Source organism: Pygocentrus nattereri, chromosome 10 (genome assembly GCF_015220715.1).
Source record: "Pygocentrus nattereri isolate fPygNat1 chromosome 10, fPygNat1.pri, whole genome shotgun sequence".
In the NCBI taxonomy this organism is placed as follows: Eukaryota; Metazoa; Chordata; class Actinopteri; order Characiformes; family Serrasalmidae; genus Pygocentrus; species Pygocentrus nattereri.
In genome coordinates this window covers 20,810,105-20,824,563 of record NC_051220.1, presented here as the reverse complement: position 1 = coordinate 20,824,563, position 14,459 = coordinate 20,810,105, and the positions used below count along the sequence as shown (strand labels likewise).

The 14,459-nt window shown below is 39.4% G+C and overlaps 2 protein-coding genes across 4 annotated transcripts in view; one reads left to right on the top strand and one right to left on the bottom strand.

Moving 5' to 3' along the window:
- Positions 1-10,206, top strand: part of LOC108425627 (solute carrier family 22 member 13) — a 31,644-nt gene extending 21,438 nt beyond the window's left edge. Inside the window, exon 9 of one of the 2 annotated variants that reach the window (XM_017694421.2) lies at positions 9,420-10,206. In XM_017694421.2, the coding sequence (XP_017549910.1) occupies positions 9,420-9,570 (151 nt within the window). In that variant the 3' untranslated portion in view covers positions 9,571-10,206. Of the gene's footprint in view, positions 1-1,156; positions 3,305-9,419 lie in introns of those variants that run through there. The other variant, XM_017694418.2, reaches the window with a different exon arrangement.
- Positions 3,984-14,459, bottom strand: part of sh3yl1 (SH3 and SYLF domain containing 1) — a 53,303-nt gene continuing 42,827 nt past the window's right edge. For both annotated transcript variants that reach the window (XM_017694425.2, XM_037541969.1), the window contains one exon: positions 3,984-5,190. In XM_017694425.2, coding sequence (XP_017549914.1) covers positions 5,000-5,190 — 191 coding nt within the window. In that variant the 3' untranslated portion in view covers positions 3,984-4,999. The remainder of the gene's footprint in view (positions 5,191-14,459) is intronic.

Below are 14,459 nucleotides of genomic sequence, written 5' to 3'. Positions count from 1 at the left end.
CGCCAAGCGTAAAGTTTGGTGGAGTGGGATTATTTTTTAGAGTGGGATTGTCTTTACAGGAGTTGGGCTCGGCCCCTTAGTTCCAGTGAAAGTAACTCTTAAAGCTTCAGCACCAAGAGATTTTGGACAATTTCATGCTCCCAACTTTGTGGGAACAGTTTGGAGATGGCCCCTTCCTGTTCCAACATGACTGCACACCAGTGCACAAATCAAGATCCATAAAGACATGGATGAGCGAGCTTGGTGTGGAAAAACTTGACTGGCCTGCACAGAGTCCTGACCTCAACCCGATAGAACACCTTTGGGATGAATTAGAGTGGAGACTGCGATCCAGGCCTTCTCGTCCAACATCAGTGTCTGACCTCACTAATGCTCTTCTGGAAGAATGGTCAAAAATTCCCATAAACACACTCCTAAACCTTGCGGAAAGTTTTCCAAGAAGAGTTGTAGCTGTTACAGCAACAAAGAATGGTCAGACATCATATTAAACCCTATGGATTAATAATGGGATGTCACTCAAGTTATGCATGTGAAGGCAGACGACCGAATACTTTTGGCAATATAGTGTATTTGTAAATATGACAACTTCCCCAGTTTGCCAAGAGTTTGGTGGAAAAAGTGAATGGTTAGTCATTTCTCTAACCGAAGACAAAAGAGATGTGTAAGATGTCAATATGTAAGACCACAGTACCTAACAAGAAACCTCCAAAAGAAGAATTGTTAAACCAAACATTTTGCTACTGAAGCATCAGCACCACTGTGTGGTGTGCAAGTAAGTTAGCAGCCTTACTTACACTAGAGTATCCTGCCAACATTGGTTCCCTTGAGTAGTATTTTCACACTACCTACCCTAGCTGAATGTGCTTCAAAGCAGCATAGTGGTGTATTTTTGGTAAGCTTGACTGCAAATAAATTACACTGTCTCTGATTAAACATTTCTCTTTAAGGTCACTCAGTGGTTGCCTACCAGACTTATGTTCTTTGAAAACCTGACTTGTCAGTAGTCTGCCTGCAGTCCTCATAGTGTAATATGAATTCAGAAAACAAGTTCTGCTCCAGTTTTTAAATGAACTGTGCAGACTTCTCCATACTAGCCTGCACTGTATCTTTATTTATGCCGTCTGTTAAATGATTATTGTTTTGTTTCTTCTGATAGGTGGTCAACAAATCACAAACCAAAAACGGAACACGCCTTCACTAATGCAAAAGACTTGGAGAGCCAACTGGAATCCAGTCCCATTTCTTTATAGTCAAATCCCATTCATTTTATGAGGCGTCCTCTGCATAACAGGCCTACTCCTTCCAGGAGCGGGAGTTACTTTGATTAGAAACTCCTGTATGCCCTTCATAATCGTCCCTTGTGAGATGTTTCTAAAAATGTAAAGGCCCTGAAAAGTGCAAACCAGTTAAAGTAGTTGTACTTTGAACTGCAGGACAGACTATTTTTTAGACCTCAGATTTTTGTGCCTCTGATATCCAGCAGAACAAATGTTCTTCACATGATGTTTCAGACAATGTTAAGCACTTCAGTGCTTAAAGACAGAATGAATTTACCCTGGAGATGAAGAATGTCCTGGAAAAACTTGTCCCCCGGTGAGAACTCTTGGTGAACCCAGATACATGTGCTGCATGCCTGAGGATAATGCTGGAATCACTATAAAGGCCTTTTCTTCAAGTTGTTTGAAACCGCAAGTGCCAATAAATGTCTAATAAAATGTCTTATAAAATAAGTGCCACAGAAGGTCTTAGAAAAAACACACTTTTGAGTAAGACTACTGAGGGACAGCGTTTTTTAGGCTGGACAACATGTACCTTTAATAACAAAATTATATAGCCATTCATAATGTCTTATTTCAATGTGTCCATTGGTCATAACACGAGGTGAAATGGCACCACAATGGACAAAATCAGCTTATATGAAAACTGACCTTTGTTGGAATAAGCCTTTATGAAACTGTATGATGTCAGTTGTCATGAAAAGCTCAAAGACTTTGAATCCTTAGCTTTAGTAAGGCAGAGCACATTTATATTTAATAGTCATTTATATGCTTTTTTCAGCTCTTTTGTAATGAGCATGCATTTTGTCTGACTTTCTAGAATTTTTATGAGTTTTTATGGACATCTGGATTTCCTAAGTCTAATTAATAAGAAATATGAAATTTATTCACAACCCTTTTTAAGAGCTGATACTGAGGTTTTCAGAGCATATGTAGAAATTTGCTTTTCTATTATTTACAAATATTCAAATGTGCATCTCACATAGCCTAATCCAGGAGTTCCCAGCTTCAGTGCTGGTGAATTTACATTATAATACAATACAATCAGTGCAGAGTACTCCCTGGTGTTCGATGGGTCCCACGTTGTTAGTTAAGAAAATTTTAACTCTCAGTTCCCTATTTGCGGTTTACAGGCACCACCCCCACAATTTTGATTTTGACAAATTCAGGGGGTCCAAGAGGTTAAACAGTTTTTCCCTGTATTTGCCTCTTTGCCCAATGTTCTATGGCAGGGGTCAACAACCCTGCTCCTGGAGATCTACCTTCAGGTGGAGTTTGGCTCCGACCTTAATCCAGATAATCGCTACATTCATCAGTTGTTGATCAGATGAATAAGGTGTGAAGGATTTGGGTTGGAGACATCCAGGAGGTTTGATAGTCATGATTTTATATAGTCTACTCAAAAAAACTAATGAAGCACTGCAGCCAGAGTTGGTTTGATATGACATTTTGCATTTTGAAGTGAGTCGATGGTTTTATTCCACTCATAGACAAGGTAGAGTGGGTGTGATAAATTGTGTAGCAACAAGTGTATCTGATGAAATGGCCAGTGATTACAGACACAAGGCTGGTGCACCAAACAAAAAGGAAATACAGAGAGAGAAAATTCTGGAATCTCTTTCCCTTTTAGAACTCTAACCAAAAGCATCCAAGTGAACTGACATATATCGATACAATTTTTAAGAGGAACATTTTTAGAACCCACAACAAGTCACACTGGCCTCCAAACCATATGTATGAGTATGCAGAGTCTTAATAAAGGCCAGGATATAGTTTGAGCAGGTGGAAGTTTTGGTGATGTATTTTTAAAGAATTTATTTGGGCTGTTTGGGTGACTTGAGTTCTAGTGTTTGTTAGCAAATGCAGCCATGCTGTTCTAGTTCTAAACTAAAGAAGCAAAATTTGGATCCCAAAGATGTCTCAACCAAATGAGTACAAGGGGGGCAAGTGGAAAATTGCATTAATTGGATTTTTCAACAAACCATTCCTTCAATATCCATGTGTAATAAACTGAAAGAGCAAGAGTTTCTATTGGCTGTGTTCATTTATCTGTTAACTGCATCTGTTATAGGAGTGAGAGTATGACCCCTTGCTGCGCAACATCTCACAGAATAATTTAATGATGTGCATTCTCAGTCTAACTGAAAGAAAACATTCTGGGCCTGTTTGCTGATTTGTAGGAGAAACAGAACGAAAGCACAGCATTATTCTAGTGGTTTCCTTGCTCTAGCAACTATGCTATGGACTCATCAATTGATCAAAAGATTTTTTCTCTGTAAAACAAATTCTATAGCTTTTCATATTATTTACAGCTCAGCAGCACCGTTTTACACGATCACGTTTTTGGACAAGGACATATCTAACACCTGGCTTTGAAAAATCAAGACATTTTAGCACATAAAACATTGAGCAGTAATATATGTATATAGAGACATCTTTAGTTAGCTATTATGAAAGCTTTTATAAAAAGGAAACGTGAAGCTTTGCAGTATTGTGACCATTTGGACTGCAAATGAAGCATTACTGACTTGGTCCTCTGCCATCTATGTCACACTGTGCTTTGTCTGCCCTCTTGTGGGAAAGTCATGTTAACAGTTCTATTACTGGATGAATGGCAAAAGCTTGATTTTCAAGGTTTGGGAGTGGGAAGGTGAAGCAAGCACTTTACAAACATTGCAAATGATAAAACTTCAAAAATGATTCAAGTATCATTCATTATGTTTATTAGATTCACTCAACATGATAAATATATTTTCCATTTGATGAACACCCAGTGTAATATTTCTCATTTGCTAAAATAAGTAATACAGCCCACAGCAAATCAAGAGGAATGTGGCACATTAGATGCTTATCTGAAAGGTGTGCATGTATTATGCTTGTTTTTTTCATGTGCTGCTCAACATCTCTGCCAGTAAAGAGAAAGAAATAATTAATGCAACTTGTGATAAAAATGATGTCATTTTTCATTAAAGTACATTCAAACTAACAGGTGCATGAAGATAGATGATGATCCTGGTAGTGGAACAATCTCTTGATGCATCCTCAGCAAAACTTCAGCAAAACTCAGCAAATCCAGTCTTGTCATAAATATCACTAACGGTACGCTAGGCAAGAAAAGTCAACAATGACAAGACGACATAATCAATGATGAATAAACTAAATGATGGATGACATGCTTTCAGAATCAGCTACTATCGCTCTACTTGCATAAAAAAAAAAAAAAAAAATCTATTCACTTCATCACTGCATTTTTTTAAAAATCACTTGCAGTTATCATTTCAGGTGTCTGTTTATTTTCTGCTCCTTTCCCCATGACTGCTAAATCCATGATTGAATTAAAGCGTGCAAATCAGTAAGAACAAAAACAGTTTAAAAAAAAAAAAAAGCACAAAACTGTAACCAAACTCCAGTGCAACATGAACAAAATCAGAACCAAACTCCTAATAAACCTCTAAACCAACCTTAAAATATACTTTTCAAAAAGTCATATGCTTGTATTAGTTAGATAATAAGTAATAATAAAAACTTCAGTAGGAAAGTTCAAAAAAGGAAGTAATATACTTCTACCACCAGGTTAACACTGAAAACCTTGTTCATTAAAAGTTGACATTTGAGCGAACACCAGCGCCAGCTTGTTGTAGAAAACGGGGGAAAAAACCTTCACTTTGGAGCCTGAACCATAACTCCTTAAAATGCGTCTAAGTGCGTTTGCATTAGTGCTCTCAGTAGGACACAAAGTTGGCAGGGAAAATGCCCACCTGCCCCCTCAGCTCTCCCTCCCACCAATCATACTGTGAGTCTGTCTTGGTGAGGACAGTGATTTGGTCTCCAGCGGCAAAACTCAGGTCACCTGGCTGCTGGCCACTGAAGGGGTGCATGGCTGTGACCACCAGAGCTCCACCAGACGCTTGGCCTACAGCAGAGTTAAGACAGGAGATGGTAAAACTGGTGAGATGGAAGACAATCAGGTTAAGGCACACTTGGCCTTCAGTTGTTTATATGTGATGGCTGTTGTCAAGAGCTGTGCCCGAGAATCTACTTTACACCCTCAACAGTGGCCTGTTTCATATATTTTTGGGTGTGAAAATGTGCCACATCCCAGTCCAGGGCTATGCGCTATTGCAGTAGTTCTTGATCAGTTCTGCAGGACCCCTATACAGTGTGGGCAGTGAGATGATACATTACATTTACTGTGCTGCAATCAGGTCAGGGTCATACACACCACCCCCACTGAACCCACTATTTGTAACATACTTCAATAGTGGCAAACAGCAAAAAAGTGAAAGGCTACAGAGATTAACATAAAAGGGTTTTGCATGCTACATTAAATAATGGCTGCATTTTACAAATGTGCTGCATTCTTTGGGAAAATTAATTAGCAGACATATTGCCTAAATATGTAAATCTTCGGTAAAGAGCTCCTGCCTGAAAAGTTAGCCTAGTGTCATACAGATCTTCTGCAGATTTGATGCTCTTTAGTGTCTTTAGTACCACATGGATGCACTGTAGTTTTCAGATACCCCTCTCATGTTCTGTCCCCAGACCTGATTACAGTGTGGTTTTCTAAGCATAGCATCAGGAGTGAATCTAGAACATTGAACAACTGCATGCATCATAAAATAAAAAGATTTAGATATAACAAAAAAGAGCCTGTAAAAAAGCAACAATTACAAACTGCATAGCAACAGGTAGCTGACGGAATGCTAATGCATTATGCTAAACCTTAGCATTTGTTTTGTTACCTTATTTTGTTTGTTTTTTCTTTGTTTCTTCTTTTGTAGTTTGTTTTAAAAAAAAAGTTACCTTTTTAAAACTGAACTTTAAGTTTAAAGAAGGACTGGAGTCAGGCATGGTGCATGAAATTAACACAACTACAAAATAAAACTGCAATGGAATTTGGTACAATAATGTTCCCTAACTAAAGGTACTTAAGACATACCCTTAAGCTCACCACCCTAGTGAGTGTATTAGGCTGGAATGCTGCACTATTCCTTTAATGTATTACTGTCCAAGTTCCTGATAATGTTTGGACTCTGTGGTGGTCAGTCCATTGTTCTGGGAACACCAGTGGCTTCTTTCTTTGACTTGCAAATTTTGGTCCCCCATGGATGATCTACAGATACTTACATCATTAACAAACCTTCTGCTGACACTCAGTGGAGTCTAAACAACATTATGTTTAGGTTTAGGGTTAGATTTAATATAGTCTTTCAGACTCAACTTCAAATTCAACTCCATTTCATTGATATTTAGTTTAAATGTTAGTTAAAGAGAGACTGAGTAACTACAAAGTTTATACACACACACACACACACACACACACACACACACACACACACACACACACACACACACACACACACAGTTGCCAAGTTTATCCAAATAAAAAAATGTTACTCAGCTTCTTAACAGCTGTACATCCTTCCAGACCCATAATGCTGAGCTGGAAGGATAGACATACACCTGTGGAATTTATCAGCTCTAAAGCTTGATCTGGCTAACAAAACTATAATTTTTTTTTTTAATTTATAGTATTTGAAAATGCTAGTTGCCCTTTACATAGTTTATAATAAGGTCACAATGAAGAGACCTGTAGAAAGAGTTCATATTTACTTCAAACAGAATCTCATAATATTAACATATAGAGACACAGGGTTTTGTTCCGCAAGCAAAAATATGCTTATGTCTATCAGAACATGCCTTACGTGCTTGTCCTACAAAGCCCTGCTTGTCAAATACAGGAATTAGGAAAAAGTAAGATTACCAACTTTAGTACACTAGGGGGCAGCCTACTCCACTCTCTGGAAGCTTTGCAAGAGACTTGCGCAGAAACCAAGATCAGAGATCAGTGACATAAAATACAGGTTATTATACACGGTTCAATGGTCTGCTTTTTGGTTTAAGCTATTAATTTTATTATACTTCTGTTATCAGTTGCAGGGGGGGGGGGGGGGGGGGGGGGGGCTGATAGGAACAACTGTGTCAGCTGGGTTTTCCCTGCATGAATAACAAAATACATTAAGAAGAATAAAACTCACTAACAGATACTAGAGCGACATTAATTAATATGAGTAAACACACTGAGGCCTCCCGGCAAGATCATTTCTTCATTTTTTACATATTAAGATATGAATAGGCACAAAGTAAACCCCCTGGCAAACTAATCTAAAATATATCTACACCAAATTGTGTAATTACAGTACAGTAACTACAGAACAGTTCCAGTAACACTTTGTGATGAAATACTTGACTATACAAGAATGAGGTATGAATGTCTTCACATTGCACAACATTGCTTTTTCCTCCTTTAAGAGACAGTCAGGTCATTTTAATTCATATCCACAATGCATCAGCCACTGTGAGGAGATGTGTGGGAAGATAAAGTCAGATTTGGTACATTAGTTAAGCACATCATGCATGTATTCTGCAGTGTCTCTAGGCAGGTTCCTGCAGCCTCAGTGCTGATAGTAGCTAGACTAGTCCTTATCAGGGTAAAAGGCTCATATTGTGCAAAAAGGAACTTTTATAAACTTTTGTTTAAAAACAAAACAGGCAAAGTATGTAAACAGCCCTGACTTTGAGAAAATCAGAATTTAAAAGCAATTTATATGGCATCAACTTCCTTTGAAAAACTAATAAATAACATTACCACCATAACGATTCTATGTATGTAAATGTCCAATGAACATTACATATGGTAAAAATGAAACATGACTTTCTGCAGTTTAAAAAAGTTCAGTTAAATTCACAAGATTAAAATTAGATTTACAAGATAACACTAATCATTGGGCAAACAGGAAAAAAAAATTGATACAGCAGCAACTGTGTCATTCACAGTTACGACAATACATCAAGAGAAAAGAACAGAAAACAAATGGCAATGATGTTTGAGAACAGACCAGCTCTCACACTTGTATTCACGCACAAACGATGTACCATCACACCCACTAAAAAGTGTGCGAAAAGGACACTGGTTATCCACAGCACACAACAATAACGTTAATAATACATACATGTACTCACCACTGAGCAATAGCATGAACTTCATCTATAGATATTCCAACAAGCTGCTGATGGAATAAGTGTGAAGTCGCCTGAAGCTACTTTGTTTTCCACTTCTGTGCTGCGACCTGCGTATGCAGTTGAAATTCACTTTGCCTTTAAAACTGAACTTGCTCCTCTATTACAGACAGTAATGGACAAATAACCAGGACCATCAAATTGCGTTTTTAATATTTCTGTTTCACACAGCTGGCCAGGATTGGTAAACTCAATTTTTACCACATCCTGTTGGCAAACAAGCCAAACCTTTCCCCTTGAGTGAAATGTCTTCAAAGTATTTGAAGTGGTTTCACAGAATAGATTTTGTATGTCAAGCACACCTCTAACAAAACAAAAGGGCTTTTCTGAAACACTGATTTTTAAATGAACATGAGGTAGCAATAGCATTTTGTCAGCTAGCTTGCTTTGACTGTTTTAATTGTACTCTGGACATTTAAAGAGCATCCACTTGAAGAATTCAGGGGTGAGTTTTAGAGGTGGATTACCCTTGTTTGAGACGGATTTCCCTATAATCCAGCACCAAATGTGTATTCTCAGTACAAGATTAGTCTGGCTCCACAAGACTAAATTATCATTATGTTTAATGTCAAGTGTCAGCAGGAGTGTATGCTGCCACTGCACTCTGAAGTAGACGTCTCCAAGATTATCCCACTTCCGCCCGCTCCCTCATAAAATTGGAATTATTTGTCCCGCTCCCGCCCACGCAGTTCCATCAAGGTGAACTGATATCCAATATCTGACCGTCTATTCACAAATATGTTATTCTCTGCTGAAAGAACACGGCACTCGTCGTCATCAGACTCACCATGAAATAACTAAACACCACTCGTTCCAAGAAAACACAATGCACGAATTAAAGCACAAAACAGTCATTTTTGGTGTTACGCTGGGCTTGGCAGCTGTGGCTATCAGACCGAAGGCTCCACCGTCTCTGTAAGCTACAAGAATTTTTAGAACAACTTAATTCATTTGAACTGTTTTACTGTTATCTTATATTGTTTATATTTAGAAGTTAGCATTCATTCTACATTATGTAGGCTATTTATTAATTTGCAGCATTTCTGTTCCTGTGTGCTTCAGCCCGCTCCTGCCTGCAATGGATTGGTTTCCCCACCTGTCCCGCACTGCAAAACATTGTGGCAGGTACCACGGGTCCCGCAGAAACTGCTCCAGAGTAAAGGGATCAGCCCTTTACTCTGGAGCAATAGTAACATTTCCACTGGAGTGTTAAATCATGCTTCACTATCTGGCCATCTGATGGATGATCTGGGTTTGGCCGACACCTAGAGAACTCTACCTACCAGAATGCCTTGTGCCAACAGTTTGGTGGAAGAGGGATAATGGCCTGGAGCTGTTTTTGAGAGTTTGGGTTTAACCCCTTGGTTCCAGTGAAGGGTAACATTAACACAACAGACAAAGACACACATAGCCTGAACTCAACCCCACTGAACAACACCTTTGGGATGAACTGAAATGTTGCTGGCAAGCCAGATCTTCTCATCCAACATCAGTGCCTGAGCTCACAAATGCTTTTTTGACTGAATGGGGAAAGAGTGGAGGCTGTTATAGGGTTGGAAGGGGCAACTCATATTGATGCCCATGGTTTCGAATTAGGATGTCCAACAAGCTCATATGAAGTTGTGATTGTCAGGTGTCCATGTATTTTTGGCCATATAGTGTAAATAAAATACAAGGAAAGGTGCATATAGGCCATTTAATGTATAACGAATGGGCTATTCAAATTAGTGGCATTAAATTCATACCAGGCTAAAACGTGTGAAATGAGCACTACTGACAAAAGAAGGCTGTTGGAGAATGAAGGAAAACAGGTGGTAGGAGTAATACAGGAGACGTATATGAGAGAGAAACATAAGATTCAGACAGAGGCGGAATGCGGTTTTCTTACTACTGGCACCTGTGCTGAAATTTCAGGGGGGAAAAAAAAAAAAAAAAAAAAAAAAAAAAACCTCAGGCGGTGCCAAGAGCTGCAGTCGGGCCGTTTTTCACGCTAAACACTTTTTGACTCGAATCCTAAAATAACTGCATCCCGTCAACGTAACGTTCGTTCCCCGGCTACCACAAGCTGCAAGACACAACAAGCCGAGGGGAGTTTGACAGGAACACAATCCAGAGTTTCTTCAGATCTGTCAGGTTCGTGTGTTTTGGCAGAGTGGTGACATTTGAGCTATGTGGTTTTCTGCTCGCACACGCAACATCCAAAAAGTGACAGATCATGAAAAGGGGGAGGGGGTGCGTTATTCAGTCATCTCTCATGTCTACACCTATGTGCACTGTATGATTAAAGCTAACCAAAGTCTGGTCCCATCACACGTATCGTCAGACGCCTGATGACGGCTTTTTTTTTTTTCTTGATACAAATGTCAATCTCAAAACATTTGGTGGTATCTGGTATCTGAGAAGGCGGCGAGAGAGAAGAGATTACTGAAGGTCAATCATTTCCAGCCAGCTGATCTTGTTGCATTCTTTTGTGAAAAACAGAGCTGGATTAGGCCAGCAAAAGCCACAACACTGCCTGCTCTTCATATCTTGGGAAAGCACCAAAAAAACAACACAAAGTACTCATACTGCCCAAAGTCACTGCCCTCAGATAAACCATACTTGCACAATGGTTTCCATTTATAGACTGAGAAGCGGAGGTGTCTTCAAAAATGACTGTCTCTTCAACTTTTCACCAGGAGAACATAATTACAGTACTTCTTGCTCTAATGACCTGCATTGTATGGAAGGAATGTTAATGAAACACTGATGAGTGAGAGTTTTGGTGGTCTCCTCCTTCACCAACTATGATATAATGATAGTGGAGGGACTGATCAGCCTGACAACCAAGACACAGGTTGTAAACATCACATTCAGCAGAGATATTGTTCCTAGCTTCATGGTGCGATGCATAAACATTACACTTTCGAGGAGGCATCCATCTTTTAACATGAACTACAGCAGATCTTGGGAACAGTGAATCATTATGCACAGCCACTGGTTGAATTGGTTCAAAGTTTCTGCTACCATGAGTGATTGGCCAGACCAGTGATTTTCAACCTGTAGGCTGCGGTGATGCTGTTAAGGGGCCACTGGCAGTCAACTTACAATCTACAGACATTTAAGCAAATACTGTTGTGATAATCACTTTTTTCAGTCTTTTTTTCAGGTAATCACCCCTATTTCAGTCCAGAAAAGGACTTCTGGTTTATGTAAAAGAGCTGAGGCATTAACGGATCCACCACGTGCATCACTCAATGAGCCTAACTAATGCGTCTGAATCAGAGACAAAAATAACAACAGAAATGCACCACAATGATATCTAAACCAATTAAAAAAGTAAAGAGGGGAAATTAATGATACCAGGAAATTGTTCTAATAATAAAAGATCATGGCTTGTGTTTGATCAAGGGAGGGAGGGAGCTTGCTAAAAATGCACATATTAATGTAGGGCTAGTCATCTGATCTTGTGGGCTTTCTATTAGGTTGGATATACTTAAGGAGGCACACAAGTCTCTGAATGAAAAGTAGATGAGAAAGTGTCTCCATTTTTTAATGGGGTTTCCACCCACTCCCACCCCCAACATGAAAACTGAAATAACTGGTCCTTCTGGTCCGTAACTTCTGAACCTCACAGAGAAGGCCAGGAAAGGACAAAGATATATAAAGCAAATTTGATAAGGAATAGCTATTTCAAAAAGTAAAAATAAAAACTCTGTTCTTCATTTCCTGAAGAGCTTACACATATGTACAAGCCTTAACCCAGGCAAAGAAAAAACACTTTACTTGAACCCCGCTCCACAACATTGACCTAACCATATGATGGCCAACGTTGCATGCTGTTATAAGCGTCATGACAGATTTTGTTCAATAATATACATTATATGGACAAAAGTATTGGGACAGACCTTTTAGTCATTGAATTCAGGCATTTCATTCTGTCCCATTGCCACAGGTGTATTAAAACAAGCAGCTAGCTATGCAGTCTGCTTTTACAAACATTTGTGAAAGAAATTCTTTAAAGTGCATTGAATGAGCATGGTACTGTAATAGGATGCCACTGTAGTAACCACTCAGTTTGAAAGATTTATTCCACAAATCAACTGTGAATGGTATTATTGAAAAGTGGAAGCGTTCAGAAACCACAGCTTCTCAGCCACCAAGTGGTAGACCATGTAAAGTTACAGAGCAGGGTTGCTGGGTGCTGAAATGCATAGTGTATAAAACTCGCCAACGCTCTGACTCCGTAACCACGGAGTTCCAATCCTCCTCGGGCATTAACATCAGCACTAACTGTGCGCCAGGAGCTTCACAGCATAGTTTTCAATGGCCAAGCAGCTGTGTGCAAGCCTTATATCACAAAGCACAATGGCAAATGGCAGATGAAGTGATGTAAAGTATGTCAACACTGGAATCACGTTTCTCTATCTGGCAGTCTGATGGACGAGTCTGGAATGCCAGGAGAATGTTGCCAGGCTGACTGCACTGTGCCAACAAAAGTTTGGTGGAGGAGGAATAATGCCATGGGGTTGTTTTTCAAGGGCTGGCCTAGGCCCCTTAGTTCCAGTGAAGGGAAATCTTAATACTTCAGCAGACCAAGACATTTTGGACAATTGTATGCTTCCAACTTTGTGGGAACAGTTAAAGGAAGGCTCTTCTCTGTTCCAACATGACTGTGCACCAGTGCACAAAGCAAGATCCATAAAGGCATGGTTGGGTGAGTTTGGAAGTACCTGACTGGCCCACACAGAGTCCTGACCTCAACCCAGTCGAAACCCCTTAGGGATGAACTAGAACAAAGACTGTGAACCAGGCCTTCTCGTCCATCAGTGTCTGACCTCACAAATGCTCTTCTGGATGAATTCCCACACACTCCAAAATCTTGTAGAAATCTTCTCAGAAGAGTGGAAGCTGTTATAGCTGCAAATGGGGGACAAATTCCACAAAAATGCTTATGAATTTAGAATGGGATGTCAAAGATCCTGTAGGTGTAATGTGTAGGTGTCCCAATACTTTTGACCATATAGCGCATGATGAGGGGGGGAAAAATAGGCCGGAATATCTGCGAGTAAAAGTCCAAACAGAACAGCATTACAGTTTATATCTCGAAAACCTACTTTAATACAGAAATCGTGTATAGTTGTTCTATTCTGTTCTGAAGTGAATGATGCATAGCCTCAACAAAATGGCATTAGCTTTTAGGTGCTTTTCTGTGGTTTTAGTTCAATTTTCAGAAAATGTCTATACCTCTTAGCTCAGGAACAAATTTAGTAATGTTTTAAAGAAAGACATTTTGATCCCTTTTACAGCCTGTTATTAATAAATGTTCCTGCTCTCCAGTGAAATAATATCTGCATTAAAAATAGTTTTTAAAAAATTAAAAGGGTTTAAGGAGGTTCAAACAACTAGATGAACTGTATGGAGGAAGTTCCAGTGTTTAAGTATTCTTGAGTATATGTCTGTAACGAATGGCTGGCCAGATTTATTTGCAACTAAAAGGTCAAAAGAACTTTGTGGCAGTTAAGAAAAATCTATTTTTATAGATTTGCACTTGATCGAACTTTCTGGTCTGTTTTAGCTCCCAATTTAGAGGAAATGGCGGCAGCTGAATATGCTGATATTCGGGTCAATGTGGGGTGCACACCATCCCATCACATACACATCAGATATTGGCCTGCACCCTGTGTAATCCTCCCTCTTACTGATGTTACTGTCATCTCTCTGTGGGAAAGAATGCAATAGCTGCGCAGCTGACTCCTGACATGGCAAAGAGCATGAAGGCCTTTCTTATGAGGAGAAGAGATGGGAAAAAGGCCAGACTCTTGCTCATGGCGTCTGTTTAAAGCTTCCCAGCCAAGCCAAGTGGCTTCCCTCAGAAACAAGGCCAGACGGGGCTGTGTTCAGTGCGTGATTTCTTATTTAATCCCTACAATTCAACTGTAAACACAGGCCTCTGGGAGCCTAATAAAAATAAATGTGGCTTTCTAACTGAAAAGAACACAAATCATTCACCACACGCAGGCCTGGATGAATGAGAGCTTTTCAGCAATCATGAAGGTTTCAACATTTTTACAGTTTTAATTGCCCAACACTAATTACTGCCTATTCTTATTAGATTAGCAT